Here is a 17,002-nt window from a genome sequence, read left to right on the forward strand (position 1 = left end):
CACATAAGAGTCCCATAGAGGTAAGGGAAGAGTGGGTTTAATTATTGCCATTTTCCAGATGAGATCACGTGGCTCTCCCAAGGTCAGAGAAGGCAGCTAGCAGAGCTGGGACTAAAACCCAGGTCTTCTGATTCCCAGATCTCTCTTCAACTCTTCCCATTAGGCCGTGTTCCTCTAGTACCCAAAAGGCCATTTTAGCCCCAACAGAAAATGCTATTCCTTCTTAAAAGCCACCTCAGTTCTCTTTTCATGAGGGGGGAAAAAGAAAGTACCTAGCTAGAGGAGTTTCTGTGCTCTGGGCAACAGATCACTGCTTGGTTTCCCTTTCATTTCCCTTTCACCTGCTCAGGCCCAGCTAGAACTCAAAGTCACCTTCCATCTCAGGTGACACAGGAGCCTCTCCAGGACAAGGTGGTAGATCAGGTCTCCCTGTCAGTGTGCACCTGCTCCCTCTCTCCCCCTCAAGTAAGCGCTCAATAAAATCCGATTGACAGAGGGACATTCTCTCATCTCAGCTCCTCCTGTTGGTCACCTGCTCTGCATCTGCCCAGGAGTTGGTCTCGGGTATCAGTGTACTCTTTCTCCAGTGCGTGCCTCTGCCTGGGCCTCGGGAACTGATTATTATGTCTCATACGAACCCAGCAGGCTTCCTGGAAACTGTCTGATGCTAATAGTCCCAGACCCTGCTCAAAGGCAGCGAGGTAGAAATATAACTATTACCATCATGCTTTCTTGGAATATGAGGATGCTCATCCTCTCCTTAATCCACCAGGGTATAATTTTGCCTCCAAAATAGCCATCATTTGGAGGAAGAGAAGGTGGGCCGAGAGCTTGAGACATTATCTTTTGCCTTGGCTTTTTAAGCATTTCTGAATCAAGGCAAGTACCATTAGTTGCAAATCACATGGCTTCAACAGAATTTTCCCATAATGAGGACCAGAGCCTGGCTGTATTTTTCTAGTACTTGTTTATGCTCTGAGATCTAATGAGATTGATTACTCAGGGACCTCACCAGAAATGCGCAAATTCACCCCAGTGGATTTATTCTCTACAGCAAGTGCTCAACAAATACCATTGATAAATTTATTGATTACCATTGCTTTAATTAGACTGTCCTCAGAAGTAGCCATTTCAACATAACTCCGCTCCCTGTCCTTTGCTTGCCTATAATTTAATCCAAGAATTTTAGAACAATTCACTAGCTAAGGTGATAACAAACAGGCAACTTCCACCGAGAGGATATTGGAAGCCTGGGGACCTGATGCATTAGAAAGAAGAGTTTTTGTTTAACTTTGAGAGTCAATAGGCATGTTCTGTATTTTCTGATTGAACAATCACGTGATGTATTAATGGCACAGTGCAGAAAGCAGCAATTCAGTGAGACTATATCCAAGTTTAGCCTAGTCTTAGAGGAAATGAAAGATTGCAAAGGGCTTCCTGCAAGCCATCCAATCAATTACTGGTATTTATTGAGTGTTGACTGTGTGCAGAGCACTGTACTAAGTACTTGGGAGAGTATGATACAATAGGCTTGGTAGACATGATCCCTGCCTTCAAAGACCTTAGAGTCTAGTGGAAGGTGTTATAAATACAGAAATTTTCCAGCTCTCGGGATACACATTTCAATATTTCCTAAGGCCAAATGAATCCTTTTCCTACAGTATTTGAATTTGGTTTTGGAAGAGTTAATTGCCCTGGGAATTGTTATTGGATCATAGAGATTCCGTCTTTCAGGTCCTCTAGCATCCAAATCTAGTTGACCTAACTTTGGATGGAAACTGCCTTCTTGTGAATGACATCTTCTTGCCAGATCCAATGGCCTCTACTCCGTCCTAACCCTTGTCGATCTCTAAGCTTCTTTCAACACTGCGGACCGGGCTTTCCCCCTAGAAATATTATCTAACCTTGGTTTGTCCTCTCCTGGTTTGTTTGTTTATTTATTTATTGTATTTGTTAAGTGCTTACTCTGTGCCAAGTACCATATTAAGCACCGGGCTATATACAAGCTAATCAGATTGGACACAACCCATGTCTCACAAGGCATCTCATGGTATTATTCCTCATTTAACAGATGAAGTAGTTGAGGCACAGAGAAGTTAAGTGATTTGCCCAAGGTCACAGAGCAGAAGAGTGGCAGAATCTGGATTAGATCCCATGTCCTTCTGATGCTCAGGCCAACACTCTATCCACTAAACGATACTGCTTCTCACTGGGCCATGCTGCTGTTTTGTTTTTTTTTATGGTTATTTGTTAAGTGCTTGTTATGTGCCAGCCACAGTTCTAAGCATGCTGGGGTAGAAACAAGCTAGCCAAGTTGGACACAGTCCCTGTCCCACATGGGTCTCATACCCTTAATTCCCATTTTACAGATGGGGTAACTGAGGCACAGGGAAGTGAAGTGACTTGCCCAAGGTCACACAGCAGATGGGAGGTGGAGCCAGGATTAGAACCCAAATCCTTATGACTCCCAGCCCTGTGATCTATCCACTATGTCATGCTGCTGGTTCTCCTCTCTAGCTGTTCCTTCTCAGTCTCTTTTGCAGGCCCCTCTTCTTCCTCCCACCCCTCAACTGTGGAAGTCTCTCAAGGCTCAGTTATGGGTCTCCTTCTACTCTCCATCTTCCTCCACTCCATGGGAGAACTCATTCACTTCTACTCCCATTTCTATGTAAATGATTCCCAGATCCACATGTCCAGCCTCTCTCCTTTTCTATCATCTCGCAATTCCTCCTGCCTTCTACTTGGATGTACCTCTGACAATTAAAACCTAACATGTCCAAAGAGAAATCTTCATCTTTCCACCCAAACACTGTCGTGGCCTTGACGTTCCGATCACTACAGGCAGTACTATCACCCTCTCTCTCACACAAGCTTGTAACCTTGGCATTATCCTCGAATCATCTTTCTCATTCCACCCACACATTCCATCCGTCATCAAATCCTGTAGGTTGTACCTTTACAATATCTCCCTTTCCAACCTTTCCTTTCCATTCAAACTGTTACTATATTACATTGATCCGGCAACTTATCATATCCTGACGAGTATTCTCACTGACCTCCCTGCCTCCTCTCTCTCTTCACTCCAGTCCTTACTTTGTTCTGCTGCCTGGATCATATTTCTAAAAAAACATTCAGCTGCCAACTTACCTCTCCTCAAAAATCTTCAGTGGTTGCTCATTCACCTCCATGGCAAACAGAAACACCTTACCAATGGCTTTACAGCACTCAGTGTGTCTTCTCCTATCTTACCTCTCTGATTTTCTACTTCAACCCAGTCTGCTCACTTTGCTCTTCCAACATCAACCTATTCACTGTACCTCAATCTCAACCATCCGGCAGCTGACCGCTTGACCACATCCTCCATCTGACCTAAAACTCCATGCTTCCCGCCCCCCAAACACACACACAGGACAGATCATCACTCATCCCACCTTCAAAGTCTTAATAAAATCATATCTTCTCCAAGAAACCTTCCCCGACGAAGCCTTCATTTCTTCCCCCTTCTGTGTCGCCTATGCACTTATCGGTACCTCTTAAGTCCTTGATAGTCACCCCACCCTCAGCCACACAGCTCTTATGTACACATCTATAATTTATTTTAATGTCTGTCTCCCCTTCTGGATTTTAAGTTCCTGGTGGGTAGAGAATGTGCCTACCAACTCTGTAGCATTGTACTCTCCAAAGTGCACAGAGTAAGTGCTCAATAAACAATCGTTGATTGTGAATTAAACCATTAATACTTGATTGTTTTTGAAAATTCCCACAAATTGACTTTAAGCCCTCACTTAATGTGACCCTTTTGCACAGATTGGCTTCAGCTTTACTGATCCTGCCCCGTTAAACACCCACCTACTTTCGCATCACAGTGCAAAAGCTCGTCTTGTAAGAGAGGCCTTTTCTGATTACCTCCAACCATCTCCAACCAACAAATACCACCCTTAACCCATTCCTAACTCATTTGTAATTTTCCTTTATACAGAAAGACAAGTACAGTGCATGTTCACGGTATATCTGCCTTGTTTCCTTTATTAGATTGCAATCTGCTTGAGGGCAGGGATCTGCCTGTTCCTTAATCACATGTATCCCAAGTGCCTAGGAAATTCCTTTGTGAGAATCAATGCATTCAATAGATTGTCTATCGTCTACCTCTCTATCAAGCTCTCCATTATGCTGTAGATTCTAGGCAGTATTTCAATTTATTTCAGCACTATGAAAAAGTGCTATTATTCTGGTTCTCTTAATGCCTTTATTCTGGGTAGTATTCACTATAGGTAAGAATGTTGTCCCTTTTGTTATTAACATATTTGATATTTTCTCAACTCTAAAATCAAAGGATCACTTAATGAAGAACTATTTCCTGTAACCCAGAATGGCTTCCATGAAGAAGCCAACTTTTTTTTTTAAAACTAGCTCTTTCCATAAGTAACTATATATAAGACCTTATCCTTCACATCTTATCCAATCAAAGAAAAGGATAAAGTTTCTAGAAACAAATCTGATCCTCATTAGCTAACAAACATGCCAGGCTCATTAGTACAATTCATTTGTTTTAGGGAAGTTTCATACACATCTATACTTTACTGCTGGACTCAGAGAACCATATAAACAAGCACAGTGCAATCAAATCCCTTGCTAAGAGAACAGAACATTTAACTACCTCCACATACCAAGTTACTACAAGGGTCAGCTTGATGATGGTTGCAATCAGGTTATTTTTAGAGTGAAAACATTTCTCACTTATTCTTAGGAATTCAGGGCTGCAGGATACACATGGAAAAAAGAGATGGTATTGAAAAATTAGGTTTACAGACACCCACCATCTTTTTCTTTTCTGAATCACAAAAGACATGGTGCAATTTAGGGGTGGAAAGTTCACAACTGAAATGGTGGTGAGTTTGGACACTTGCCTCATCCTCCTAAATCTTTAGCCTTCACACTTATATGGCATTTAATTTTTAAGCTGGTGCCAATGAGTGGGAGCGATTTCCTATGTATCAGAAACAATTTAAACCTGCCAGGTTTTATGATGCATACAGAGCTGTTCCAAGTGTTTAGGGTTTTCATATTGTTGATGAAATGCTATTGTAAAATGAATTTACAACATTCCCTCCGCCACAGCGCCCCCCCGCTCCACCCCGCAAGTCTTAAACATCCCAGAGGTCTAGCTAGGCCCAAAATTGCTTGGGGAGAAAATAGACTTTTAGTTGAAGGGAGAGAAAAAAGACCTAGAATTCAATAAAACTCAGAGAGTAACACATTAAAGTATTCCATCATTAATGAATTCCTCCAAATATTTCTCCACAGAGTTGTGTTATATAACCTTAGTTGATAGAAACCATTCTTGAAGTAAGACCACATTTCCAATTCACAAGAGAAGTTCTAAATAACTTCTGGTATTTAGTTATGATCATAGATGCAATTTCATGTTACTGAAATGCTTTTAATTAAAGGAAAAAATGTTGGGAATCGTGACCCACACATTCAATATACTGCTCCAAGCATCAGAACCATTCGATTTTGTTACAGATGTTTTTCTGGGGAGAGTAAGTTTGGATCCCGATGCCGCTGAAGTGGTTTTAATTTAAAGAGGGTTTTTCTGGCCTTAAAGCTCTAACACAATGAAACAAAACCCCTCAACACGCATCCCTTACCTTCGACGAACACCTCAGCAGATGTCGTATCTGAGCCACTAGGGTTTGTAGCCAGACAAGTGTAGCGGCCGGTGTCGTCTTCGAAGGCTTCGGCTATGATTAAAGCGTGGAGGTCTCCACCTTCACACTGGATTTGGATATCGGGAGAGTTCTGCAGCTCTTTCCCTTCACAGAACCATCTGCAGGCCACATGCAAGGAGAGAGACAGAAAAGAAAGAAAGGAATGGGTCACTTTAAAGCAATAAAGTGCAGGTGAGAGGCTGGCTGCTCTGTAATAAGACACTTCTCTGATAAGAAGTCCCCTAAAAGTTAGCAATGAAAAATGTGTATTGTGGACTCAGCTTGTGTCTCAAAAATCCCCCAAACTGAAAATGGATGGAAACCAATGATTTATTTCATCTAAGAAGAGGAATCCCAGAGTTTAGTTCATGCAAAGTTTATTTTCACCCCAAACCATCTTCTGGTGTGCTGATCCACATTTTTCTTCAAATTTATTCCTTCATGACCCTTATTTTGCTACAGACACCAGAAACAATTTCAATTTTACTGTGTAAAATGAAAAAAGATATCCTTTTCACGAAACTTAAAGCATAACCTACTTAAATGTAATCATTGTTATGATTAAACTGTCTTCAGAGCAATAAAGAGTCTTTAAATGAAGGGGCTGTAATGATTTCAACATCTCTCTCCTCACTCTCAATCCACAGTCTTTCTCATCTGCTCTTAGACTTGCAATCAGCCTAGCGACAACTAACAATTCTTCCCCGGTTGCCTGATACTTTAATAGGAGGTTCTTAAATCCTGCATGGCCTTGGACAGACTTCACAAAGACACAGAGGGTTCTGCTGTAATTTATTTTTACTGGTCAGCTCTTTTCCTTTCCCAAACAACCAAGGAACCTGGTGTGACAGACTCCAAAGCCCGACCATATATTAGACCACGGAGCCTCTCTTGCACCCATGGTCATCCTCCCTCCACTTCTTGTGGTCTGAGTCCTCCTCCAAACATGCTGCTTTTGCTTTCCTGCCTTCCAGAAAACTGACCGTGCCATTGCCCTGAAAGCCCAGAAAGTCTGATGTGCTTTAAAAGAAAGAAATAATAATAATAATAATAATAATAATAATAATGGTATTTGTTAACTGCTTACTATGTGCCAAGCATTGTCCTAAGTGCTGGGGCAGATGCATGCAAGGTAATCAGGCTGTCCCACGAGGGGCTCACAGTCTTAATCCCCATTTTTACAGATGAGGTAAATGAGGCACAGAGAAATTAGGGGTCTTGTCCAAAGTCACACAGCAGACAAGTGGCAGAGCTGGGATTAGAACCCACGACCTCTGGCTCCCAAGCCTATGCTCTTGCCACTAGGCTATGCTGTCCTCACCTTCTGACTGCCTGAGTTACGAGTTGTGCTTCCAACACCTAATGGGTCCCTTTTTTCAGGCTTATGACATGGAGAAGCAGCATGGCCGGTGGATAGAAAACAGGTCTGGGAGTCAGCATACCCCAGCTTCTAGTCCCAGCTCCACCACTTGTCAACTGTGTGACTTTGGGCAAGTCACTTCACTTCTCTATGCCTCAGGTACCTCATCTGTAAAATGGAGACTAAGACTTTGAGCCTCATATAGGACAACCTGATTACTTTGTATCCATCCCAGTGCTAGAACAGTCCTTGGCACCTAGTAAGTGCTTAACAAATACCATCATCGGCATTCTTCTCTTCCTCGGTTACCTCATCTGTAAAATGGGGATGAAGACCGTGAGCCCCAAGTGGGACAGGACTGTGTCCAATCTGATTAGCTTGTTTCTACCCCAGCACGCTTAGAACAGTGCCAGGCACACACAGTAAGGGCTTAACAAATACCACAATTATTTTTACTATTATTGGATCCAACTTTGCAATTCTTGCCTCCTCCCTCTTCACAACTCTCCTGCTCTCCCTTGCAGTGTTTGCAGCCCTGACTCCCTGCACCTTCCCTGTTCAATGACATGTGCACATTTATGGCTTACCATCACCTGTGACCACCAAAATGGGAGGATGGGGGTGGGATGGGAGTGGAAAGAGGGGACTGGTAGTGAAAGGGGAGGGGGATGGCACCAAGCAGAGATTACCATTTAGCCCCTCCTGTCTCATTCTACCTTGCCACTTCTGCTGGGTCTGAAAAGGGGTCCGGCAGCAAGTGCCACCAAATTAAAATTCCTGAAAAGACTCCAGCCAAGACAGCTCCAAATCACTTCAAGACTCCCTGGGACCTCACCCAATCAGACCCCACCTTGAGCTCATTTTTTGGTAAAAGCAGGAGAGTTTAAAATTTCTCCATGCATTTTTCGATCATGTGTTGGTAGAAGAAATGCACACTTTAGAGTAAAGTATTAGACTATGTTTCCTTATGTGCTATATTTTTAATTTGTATTTTTACATCAATGTGACCACTATTTGCAATATAAAATACATGAATGAAGGCTATATTATTCATTTATAATTAAATACAGAATTTGGGAATGAATCATTCATTCATAACATTATTCCTATGGGAAAATTAATTCTGACTTACAATGTTTCAACTTAAAAATGCAGTTTACAGAAACAAATTGGGTTGTAAATCAGAGAACTACTTGTTGTAGGAAATGCCATTTCAAACCAAAGGATCACAATACTTTTTAATATTATTATTAAATATGATGTTTGTTAAGTGCTTACTATGTGCCAAGCACTGAGTGCTGGGGTAAATACATGGGGCTTCCAGTCTTAAGTAGGAAGAACAGGTATTGAATCATTATGTCATATTAATTTCACTTTGTCTGTCTTCCCCTCTAGACTGTAAACTCGTTATGGGCATGGAACATGTCTGCTAATTCTGTTGTATTATACTCTCCATACCCTTAGTACAGTGATCTGGACATATAGGAGCTCAATAAATACGATTGATCCATTTTGCAGATGAGGGAACCGAGGCATAGAGAAGTTAAGTGAGTTGCCCAAGGTCACACAGCAGGTAAGTGGAAGTGCTGGGATTAGAACTCACATCTTCTGATTCCCAGGTCCGTGATCTTTCCACTAGACTACACTTCTTCTCTAGACAACATTGTTTAGTACTTACTTAGTTCCTAGAGAAATATCTAAATATAATCTTATTTGTGACATTTTGTCTGGAAAAACATTCCACCTTGCCTAAATTTTAGATTTATAATTCAAGAAAATTGAACTCAGACTGTAAACTTTCCCCTCTAGACCCTACTCTCCTTCTGGACAGAGACATGTCTACCAACTCTGGTATGCTGTATTTATCCCAGTGCTTAGTAATGGATAATAATAATAATGATGACATTTGTTAAGTGCTTACCATGTGCCAAGCACTGTTCTAAAACCTGGGGTAGATACCAGGTAATCAAGTTGTCCTATGTGGGACTCACAGTCTTAATCCCCATTTTATAGCTGAGGTAACTGAGGCACAGAGAAGTGAAGTGGCTTGCCCAAGGTCACCCAACAGATAAGTGGCAGAGGTGGGATTAGAACCCACATCCTCTAACTCTCAAGCCCATGTTCTTTCCACTAAGCCATGCTGCTTCTCATGCCGTGCACATAGTAAAAGCTCAATAAATATGATCGATTGATAACTCAGGCCCATATCATTCTGAACTAATAATACAGTTAACTTGCTGTGAGCTCCCTTTTAGACTGTGAGCCCATTGTTGGGCAGGGATTGTCTCTATCTGTTGCCAAAGTGTATACTCCAAGGGGTTAGTACTGTGCTCTGCACACAGTAGGTGCTCAATAAATACGTTCGAATGAATGAATGAATAATTCATGCTGGAATGGGGCAGGGATACCACAGACAGCCCAAAAATCTGAATTTTCCTCTAATTCTACCCTCCTTTCTAATGAGTTTCACCTCTCTTCCTTTACCTAGCTTATCCTCCACTGTAGGTGGTGATGAGCAATGGAAGATCAGAATGGAAGGCAGAAGGAGGGACAGAGGTGGATGAAGTAACAAGTGATCTGGGCAATCACTCCCTAAAGAATGAAGGGACATCTAAAGCCACCAGATGTGTAAAAATCAGGACCTTTCAGTCAAGCATTCCTGGTAGGATCAGACCCATGTTTGATTTAACATAAACAAAAATTGACCACACAGAAGGAAGTGGAATGGGATTAACTCTTTCAAGTGACCTGGCCTCCATTTTGTTCACCAGGGCTCTTGTCCACTGGACTTATCGGTAACATAATGGCTCCCGGTTCTCCTAGAATATGGTGGTTGTGTTTCTTAAAGTACTCCCGGCTAAAAAAAGAGTATGACTGTTAGTGTGCAAGTGCACAATTGTTTCTTCCTACACCATGCTAAATCCAGACAGACGTGTTCCGTTAGAAGAACTTTTTCTAATCCTGTCACTGCGTGCTATCCAAAGTATTTAGTGAAAACATGTGTCCTGGTGGAACTGACTCTACTGAGTGAACATTGTACTAAGGTGTTGGGAACATCTAATAAAACTAAAAGCCACCGCCCCTGCCCTGAAACTCATGGTGGAGACAAGCAGATACGAGTCTGATTCAAATTGAGCCACTTCGTCTCATAACATTACTTGGCCAGGAGGGCCGGGCTTTTGTAGGAAACTCTATCTGTTCAGGGTACGACGCAGGAGAAACAGCATGGTGTAGTCAAGAGAGCAGGGGCCTGGGAGTCAGAAGGTCATAGGTTCTAATCCTGACTCTGCCACTTGTCAGCTGCCGTGACCTTTGGCAAGTCACTTCACTTCTGTGTACCTCAGTTACCTCATCTGTAAAATGGGGATTGATACTGGGAGCCCACAAGAGAAAGGGATTGTGTCCAATTCACTTTGCTTGAATCCACCCCAGCGCTTAGTTAGGTACCTGGGACTTCGTAAGACCTTAACAAATACCATCATCATTACCATGATTAAGATCCCCAGTGATGCCTTCCACTTTCCTTATTTACCATCATCCCTCTTAAACTCACCACTCAGCAGGGATTTCAATCCCTAGTGAATTCCAAATGGATATCCAAAGTCAATCTCCACCATGTCTGCCATGAAACCAGAGAACAAATAACAGGCTTGGTGAGACTGGGCCATCACGGTCATAATCAAACCAGGCCCACTCTGAATCTTGTTCCATTTTGTAATTAGAGGCTTCAACTCCGTCCTGTGCGCTGGCGGATTGAGGGGTCACAAGCAACACTGTTTTTTGCCAGGAACTATTTATTCAGTTGTGTCTAGTTTTATAATTAAGTTTTGAGTCAAAATATTTCCTGGCAACCAAATTGCCTCCTCACTCCTCTTTTTGCTCTCTGCTCTTTACCCATCTCTGGCCCAACCCCCCGCTCTCCTCTCTAGCAGTGCGTCCAAGCCTGGAACAGCGTAGCGGCATTCTTGTGGAGCGAGATTTGGGGAGAATGCAATCCAAGAATAGGGGAACGTGGAGCCATAAGGAGGACATGAATTGGTTATAATGTGATGTGGCCTGAAGGGCTAGTGGTTCCAAAAAGCCGTCGCAACCAGAATCAAAATATCGCTTGTGGAATCAGCTCAACAGCTGATTCCATTGTTTATTGGAAAGTGAATTTAAAGCTGCTGCTGATTGGTTCCCAGTGCTGTGTTAATGACCTGTAGAGAAAGTGTCAGAGAAGATGTCAAGAGAAGGCAGATTGCTTGAAACGAGCTTATTTGTTTCCCACAGCCTCGTTGAATTTGACATGGTGTGACAGAAGCCATGAACTATTACAATTATTTTTGAACCCCTTTCACTTTAACTCCTGATTTTCCAATAAAGCAACTGTCGATCCAAAACCAGTTTTTGGGTAATGAGCGTTTGCAGTAATGCAGATACCATGTTGTTGGAGGTCTACCTATTCATTTTTTCTTCTAGGCTATATTTAGTTCCCATTATTAAGATTAAATCGATCAATCAATGGTATTTATTGAACGCTTACTGTGTGCGCAACACTTCACGGAGCACTTGGGAGAGTACACCGCAACAGTTGGCAGACACGCTCCCTACCCACAGTGAGCTTACAGTTAAGAGGGGGAGGCAGATATTAAAGTAAATTATGGGTATGTATTTTAATGCTGTGGGGCTGAGGGTGGGGTAGATATCAAGCTCTCAAAGGGTGCACAGGAAATGCAGAAAGGAGAGGAAGTTGGGGAAATGAGGACTTGGTCGGAGAAGGCCTCTTGGAGGCTCACTCCTGAAGACACGGTCTCCGCCGCTACTCTCTCCAGCGGAGGCCTCTCCTTCTCCCACTCCCCCAGACTCACCGGTAAGGGAGGAGGCGTCGGCTTCCTCCTCTCACCCCGTTGCCGCTTCCGCACTATCCCTCCTCCCCCCCCCCCTTCCCTTCCTTCGAAGCCCATATCATTCGCCTCTACCACCCCCTCCAGATACTCGTCGCTGTCATCTACCGCCATCCCGGTCCCACCTCTGACCTCTTCAACCACCTAGACCCCTTCTTCACCTTCCTTCTCTCTTTCTTTCTGCCCACTCTGATCCTCGGAGACTTCAACATCCATACGGATGTACCCGACGACTCCTCTGCCACCTGCCTGCTATCCTTCCTCGACTCTGCCGACCTCCTGCTCCACCATACCGCGCCCACTCACCGACTAGGTCACACCCTCGATCTCGTCATCTCCTACCGCTGCACTATCTCCTCCCTCACCGACTCTGAAATCCCTCTCTCTGACCATAACCTTCTCACCTGCCTCATCTCTCACACTCCCTTCTCCTGCAAATCTTCGCTACTGCCCCACAGAGACCTCCGCTCTCTCGATCCCATCCGTCTTTCCAAAAGCATCTCTCCTCACCTTGCTGCCCTGTCCTCACTTCCCACTCTCGATGATCAGGTCTCCGCTCTCAACTCCACCCTATCTACTCATCTCAACTCTCTCACCCTCCTTTCCCTCCGCCGCTCTCGTTCCACTAACCCACAGCCCTGGATCACCTCTGCTGTCCGCCTCCTACGCTCTTATGCTCGAGCTGCTGAGCGCTGCTGGCGAAAGTCCAAGCACCAAGCTGACCTCACACACTTCAAATTTATCCTTTCCTGCCTTAACTCTGCCCTCTCCTCCGCCAGGCAAAACTTCTTCTCCTCCCTCATCGACACCCATGCCCGTCACCCCGCCGATTGTTCCGGACCTTTAACTCTCTCCTTAGGCTCCCTGTTCCTCCCCCTCCCCCATCTCTCACCCCCAATGATCTGGCCACCTATTTCCTCACGAAAATCAACACGATCAGGTCTGAGCTCCCCAAAGTCACCCCTCCGCCTCTCCCCTCCCCCCCACCAACCCCCTCCCCTACTTTCCCATCCTTCCCTGCAGTATCCTCAGAGGAGATCTCTTCCCTCCTCACAAGTGCCACCCCCTCCACCTGCGCCTCGGACCCCATTCCCTCTCACCTTATTAAAACCATCGCCCCTGCCCTCCTCCCTTCCTTGACTTCTATTTTTAACCACTCAATCTCCAATGACTCCTTCCCCTCTGCCTTCAAACATGCCCACGTCTCCCCCATCCTAAAAAAACCCGCTCTCGACCCCACTTCCCCTTCCAGTTATCTCCCTATTTCCCTACTATCCTTCCTTTTCAAAATCCTAGAACGAGTCGTCTACAATCGCTGCTTAGAATTCCTTAACTCCCATTCTCTCCTGGACCCCCTCCAATCTGGCTTCCGCCCCTCCACTCTACCGAGACTGCTTTCTCTAAGGTCACCCGCGATCTCCTTCTTGCCAAATTCAATGGCTCCTACTCCATTCTAATCCTCCTTGACCTATCGGCTGCCTTTGACACTGTCGACCATCCCCTCCTCATCTATACCTTATCTCACCTTGGCTTCACGGACTTCGTCCTCTCCCGGTTCTCCTCTTATCTCTCTGGCCGGTCATTCTCGGTCTCCTTCGCAGCCGCCTCCTCCCCCTCCCATCCTTTAACTGTTGGAGTTCCTCAAGGGTCAGTTCTTGGCCCTCTTCTGTTCTCCATTTACACTCACTCCCTCGGTGAACTCATTCGCTCTCACGGCTTTGACTTCCATCTCTACGCAGATGACACGCAGATCTACATCTCCGCCCCGTCCTCTCCCCCTCCCTTCAGGCTCGCATCTCCTCCTGCCTCCAGGATGTCTCCACCTGGATGTCGGCCCGCCACCTAAAACTCAACATGAGCAAGACTGAGCTCCTCATCTTTCCTCCCAAACCTGGTCCTCTCCCAGACTTCCCTATCACCGTGGATGGCACGACCATCCTTCCCCGTCTCTAGGGCCCGCGATCTCGGTGTCGTCCTTGACTCGTCTCTCTCGTTCACCCCACACATCCTATCCGTTACCGAGACCTGCCGGTATCACCTTTACAATATCGCCAAGATCCGCCCTTTCCTCTCCACCCAGACGGCTACCTTACTGCTATGGGCTCTCGTTATATCCCGGCTAGACCACTGTGTCAGCCTTCTCTCTGACCTCCCTTCCTCCTCTCTCGCCCCGCTCCGGTCTATTCTTCACTCCGCTGCCCGGCTCATCTTCCTGCAGAAACGATCTGGGCATGTCACTCCCCTTCTTAAACACCTCCAGTGGTTGCCTATCAACCTCCGCTCTAAACAAAAACTCCTCACTCTAGGCTTCAAGGCTCTCCATCACCTTGCCCCTTCCTACCTCTCCTCCCTTCTCTCTTTCTACCGCCCACCCCGCACGCTCCGCTCCTCTGCCGCCCACCTCCTCACCGTCCCTCGGTCTCGCCTATCCCACCATCGACCCCTGGGCCGCGTCCTCCCGCGGTCCTGGAACGCTCTCCCTCCTCACCTCCGCCAAACTGATTCTCTTCCCCTCTTCAAAACCCTACTTAAAACTCACCTCCTCCAAGAGGCCTTCCCAGACTGAGCTCCCCTTCTCCCTCTACTCCCTCTACTACCCCCCCTTTACCTCTCTGCAGCTTAACCCTCTTTTCCCCCCATTTCCCTCTGCTTCTCCCCCCTCCCTTCCCACCCCCTCAGTACTGTACTCGTCTGCTCAAGTGTATATATTTTCATTACCCTATTTATTTTGTTAATGAAATGTACATCACCTTGATTCTATTTAGTTGCCATTGTTTTTTTGAGATGTTCTTCCCCTCGACTCTATTTATTGCCATTGTTCTTGTCTGTCTCCCCCGATTAGACTGTAAGCCCGTCAAACGGCAGGGACTGTCTCTATCTGTTGCCGACTTGTTCATTCCAAGCGCTTAGTACAGTGCTCTGCACAATACTATTGAATGAATGAATGAATGAGATGTGATTTTAATAAGGCTGAGGGCGAGGAACATGTGGTCTCTCGGATATGAAAGGGGAGGGAGTTCCGGGTCAGGGGCAGTGAAATAGATGAAATAGATGAGATTGGCTTTTCTTGAGAGTGAAATACTCGATTACATAATTATGAAGCAGAACAACTAACAGCCGCTGATAACTCAAAACAAGGTGAAGGCGAAGTAAATCCTATTCACTTCTCTCCTGGCAAATCCTGATGGATCAGTTCTTAATGAAAGAGACCCCCAAGATTATCCTAGTGTTTTGAAGTTTTAGACCATATTTAAGGCAGTGACGTTGACTTAGTTATGCTTCTCGACATCATATTTCTGTGGGCTTTGTGGCAGAGGATTAAAAGCATTTAGTACACATTCCTTAGGGAAGAGGTAAAGATCAAGCCTGTGGACTTAAACGCTTGACTGTCTGGCTGAAATTTTTTCTGTACTGAGTTTGTTGGTTGCTATTTCAGCTCAGATACAATAATAATAGTATGATATGCCCGTTGGTGGGAAAATGTAAAAAAGGGAGATTCAAATTAGATGACAGAAAGATGTAAATCATCTCTTTCAGGAGAACACTTTACTTTGGTTGCTTGGATGGTGACAGTGAGGCAGAACAGGATAGAAAAATAGGAAGTGGAGGCTTGAAACAGTTCTAGCCCTTGAATGTTTATAGGACTTGGTCCTAGCCTCTTTACAGCTCAGTTTCCCCAATTTAAAAGTGATTATAATATTATCTGCCTAAATCCCACAGCATACTGAATGCAAAACCCCGATTCATCTCTTTTTCTAAAATATTAGATAGTGGGCTTTGAGAGAGACTGTCTGAGAAAAATGTCAAGACGCCTTTGAAGAGAACATAAAAGAACCATAGAAGATTTTCTTCAAGAGTTGAACATGTTCTCTTATTTTTGCCCATTTCACTCTACAGAATATCAGTAAAGAGAGAGGTCTCCCCACCTTTGAAATCCTTCTAAATAAGCAACACCTCCTACCAATCAATCAATGGCATTTATTGAGTGATTACTGTATGCAGAGCACTGTTTTAAGCACTTGGGAGAGTAAATTGCAACAGAATTAATGGTCATGTTCCCTGCCCATAATGAGTTTACAGCCCAGAAAAGATTCTCTGACTAATCCCAATCTCTTTGATTATATCATTGCATCCATGTCTCTTCCCACTTGTGTATTTATAGGCTTACTTCTTCCACTATTTCTCTATTCACTTTCACCTACTTTTGTTTTTAAACAGCTCTATATTGTTCTTTTTGTATGCTTAAAATTTGTGTCTGATGCCTATGCTCAATCAATCAATAGACTTTATTTGGCACTTACTGTATGCAGAGCATTGTACTAAGCACTTGGGGGAGTACAGTACAACAGAATTAATAAATATACGAGGAGTTTCCAGTCTAGAGAGGAGTTTCCAGTTTAGAAACTCCCTGTTAGAATATATATTCCCAAAGAGACTTTTACTTTTATTACATACTTCCAAGTGCCTAGCTAGTGATCTGAACTTAGTAAATACTGAAGATAAAAAGGAAGAGGAGGTAGCAGTAAGCAAAAAACTAGATAATCCACAAATTGAATAACCAGCCTTCTGAGTGAACAAGAGCTAAATAGACAATGAATATTCTTGCTGGAACTGGTTGGCAGATGACAAGATATACTAATTTTTCCACCACCTTCTTCCAAATCGCTCATGGTGCCCACAACCACCCTCTGAAAAAGATGGGAGGACTGATTCAAGAGGGAGAAACTGAGGTACACAGAGCCAACTTACCCAAGGCCATTATGTTAATAAGCAGTAGGGTTGGGATCGCAACCCAGATCTCCCAATTCCTCACCCCATTCTTTATTCATCAGACTTCTCCTCCCTCTGAAGATGAAATAATAACTCCATTCACATGCTTGGGATAAAAAGGTAGTTTCAAAATCCTAGAGGCCCTTTTCAACAGCACTCCACCAATTGGCAAACTACAAACTGCAAAATGTTTGCAAACTGCAAACAGATTCCTCTAACATGCCATAAGGAAGGACTCACAAAAGACTCTTGTCTAAAAGCATAAACATAAATGG

The 17,002-nt window shown here is 44.3% G+C and overlaps 1 protein-coding gene across 4 annotated transcripts in view; it reads right to left on the reverse strand.

Moving 5' to 3' along the window:
- Positions 1-17,002, reverse strand: part of PALLD (palladin, cytoskeletal associated protein) — a 420,168-nt gene that overhangs the window by 243,134 nt on the left and 160,032 nt on the right. For all 4 annotated transcript variants that reach the window (XM_029076742.2, XM_029076741.2, XM_029076743.2 and 1 more), the window contains one exon: positions 5,652-5,830. In XM_029076742.2, coding sequence (XP_028932575.1) covers positions 5,652-5,830 — 179 coding nt within the window. The remainder of the gene's footprint in view (positions 1-5,651; positions 5,831-17,002) is intronic.

Source organism: Ornithorhynchus anatinus, chromosome 12 (genome assembly GCF_004115215.2).
Source record: "Ornithorhynchus anatinus isolate Pmale09 chromosome 12, mOrnAna1.pri.v4, whole genome shotgun sequence".
NCBI classification, from domain to species: domain Eukaryota; kingdom Metazoa; phylum Chordata; class Mammalia; order Monotremata; family Ornithorhynchidae; genus Ornithorhynchus; species Ornithorhynchus anatinus.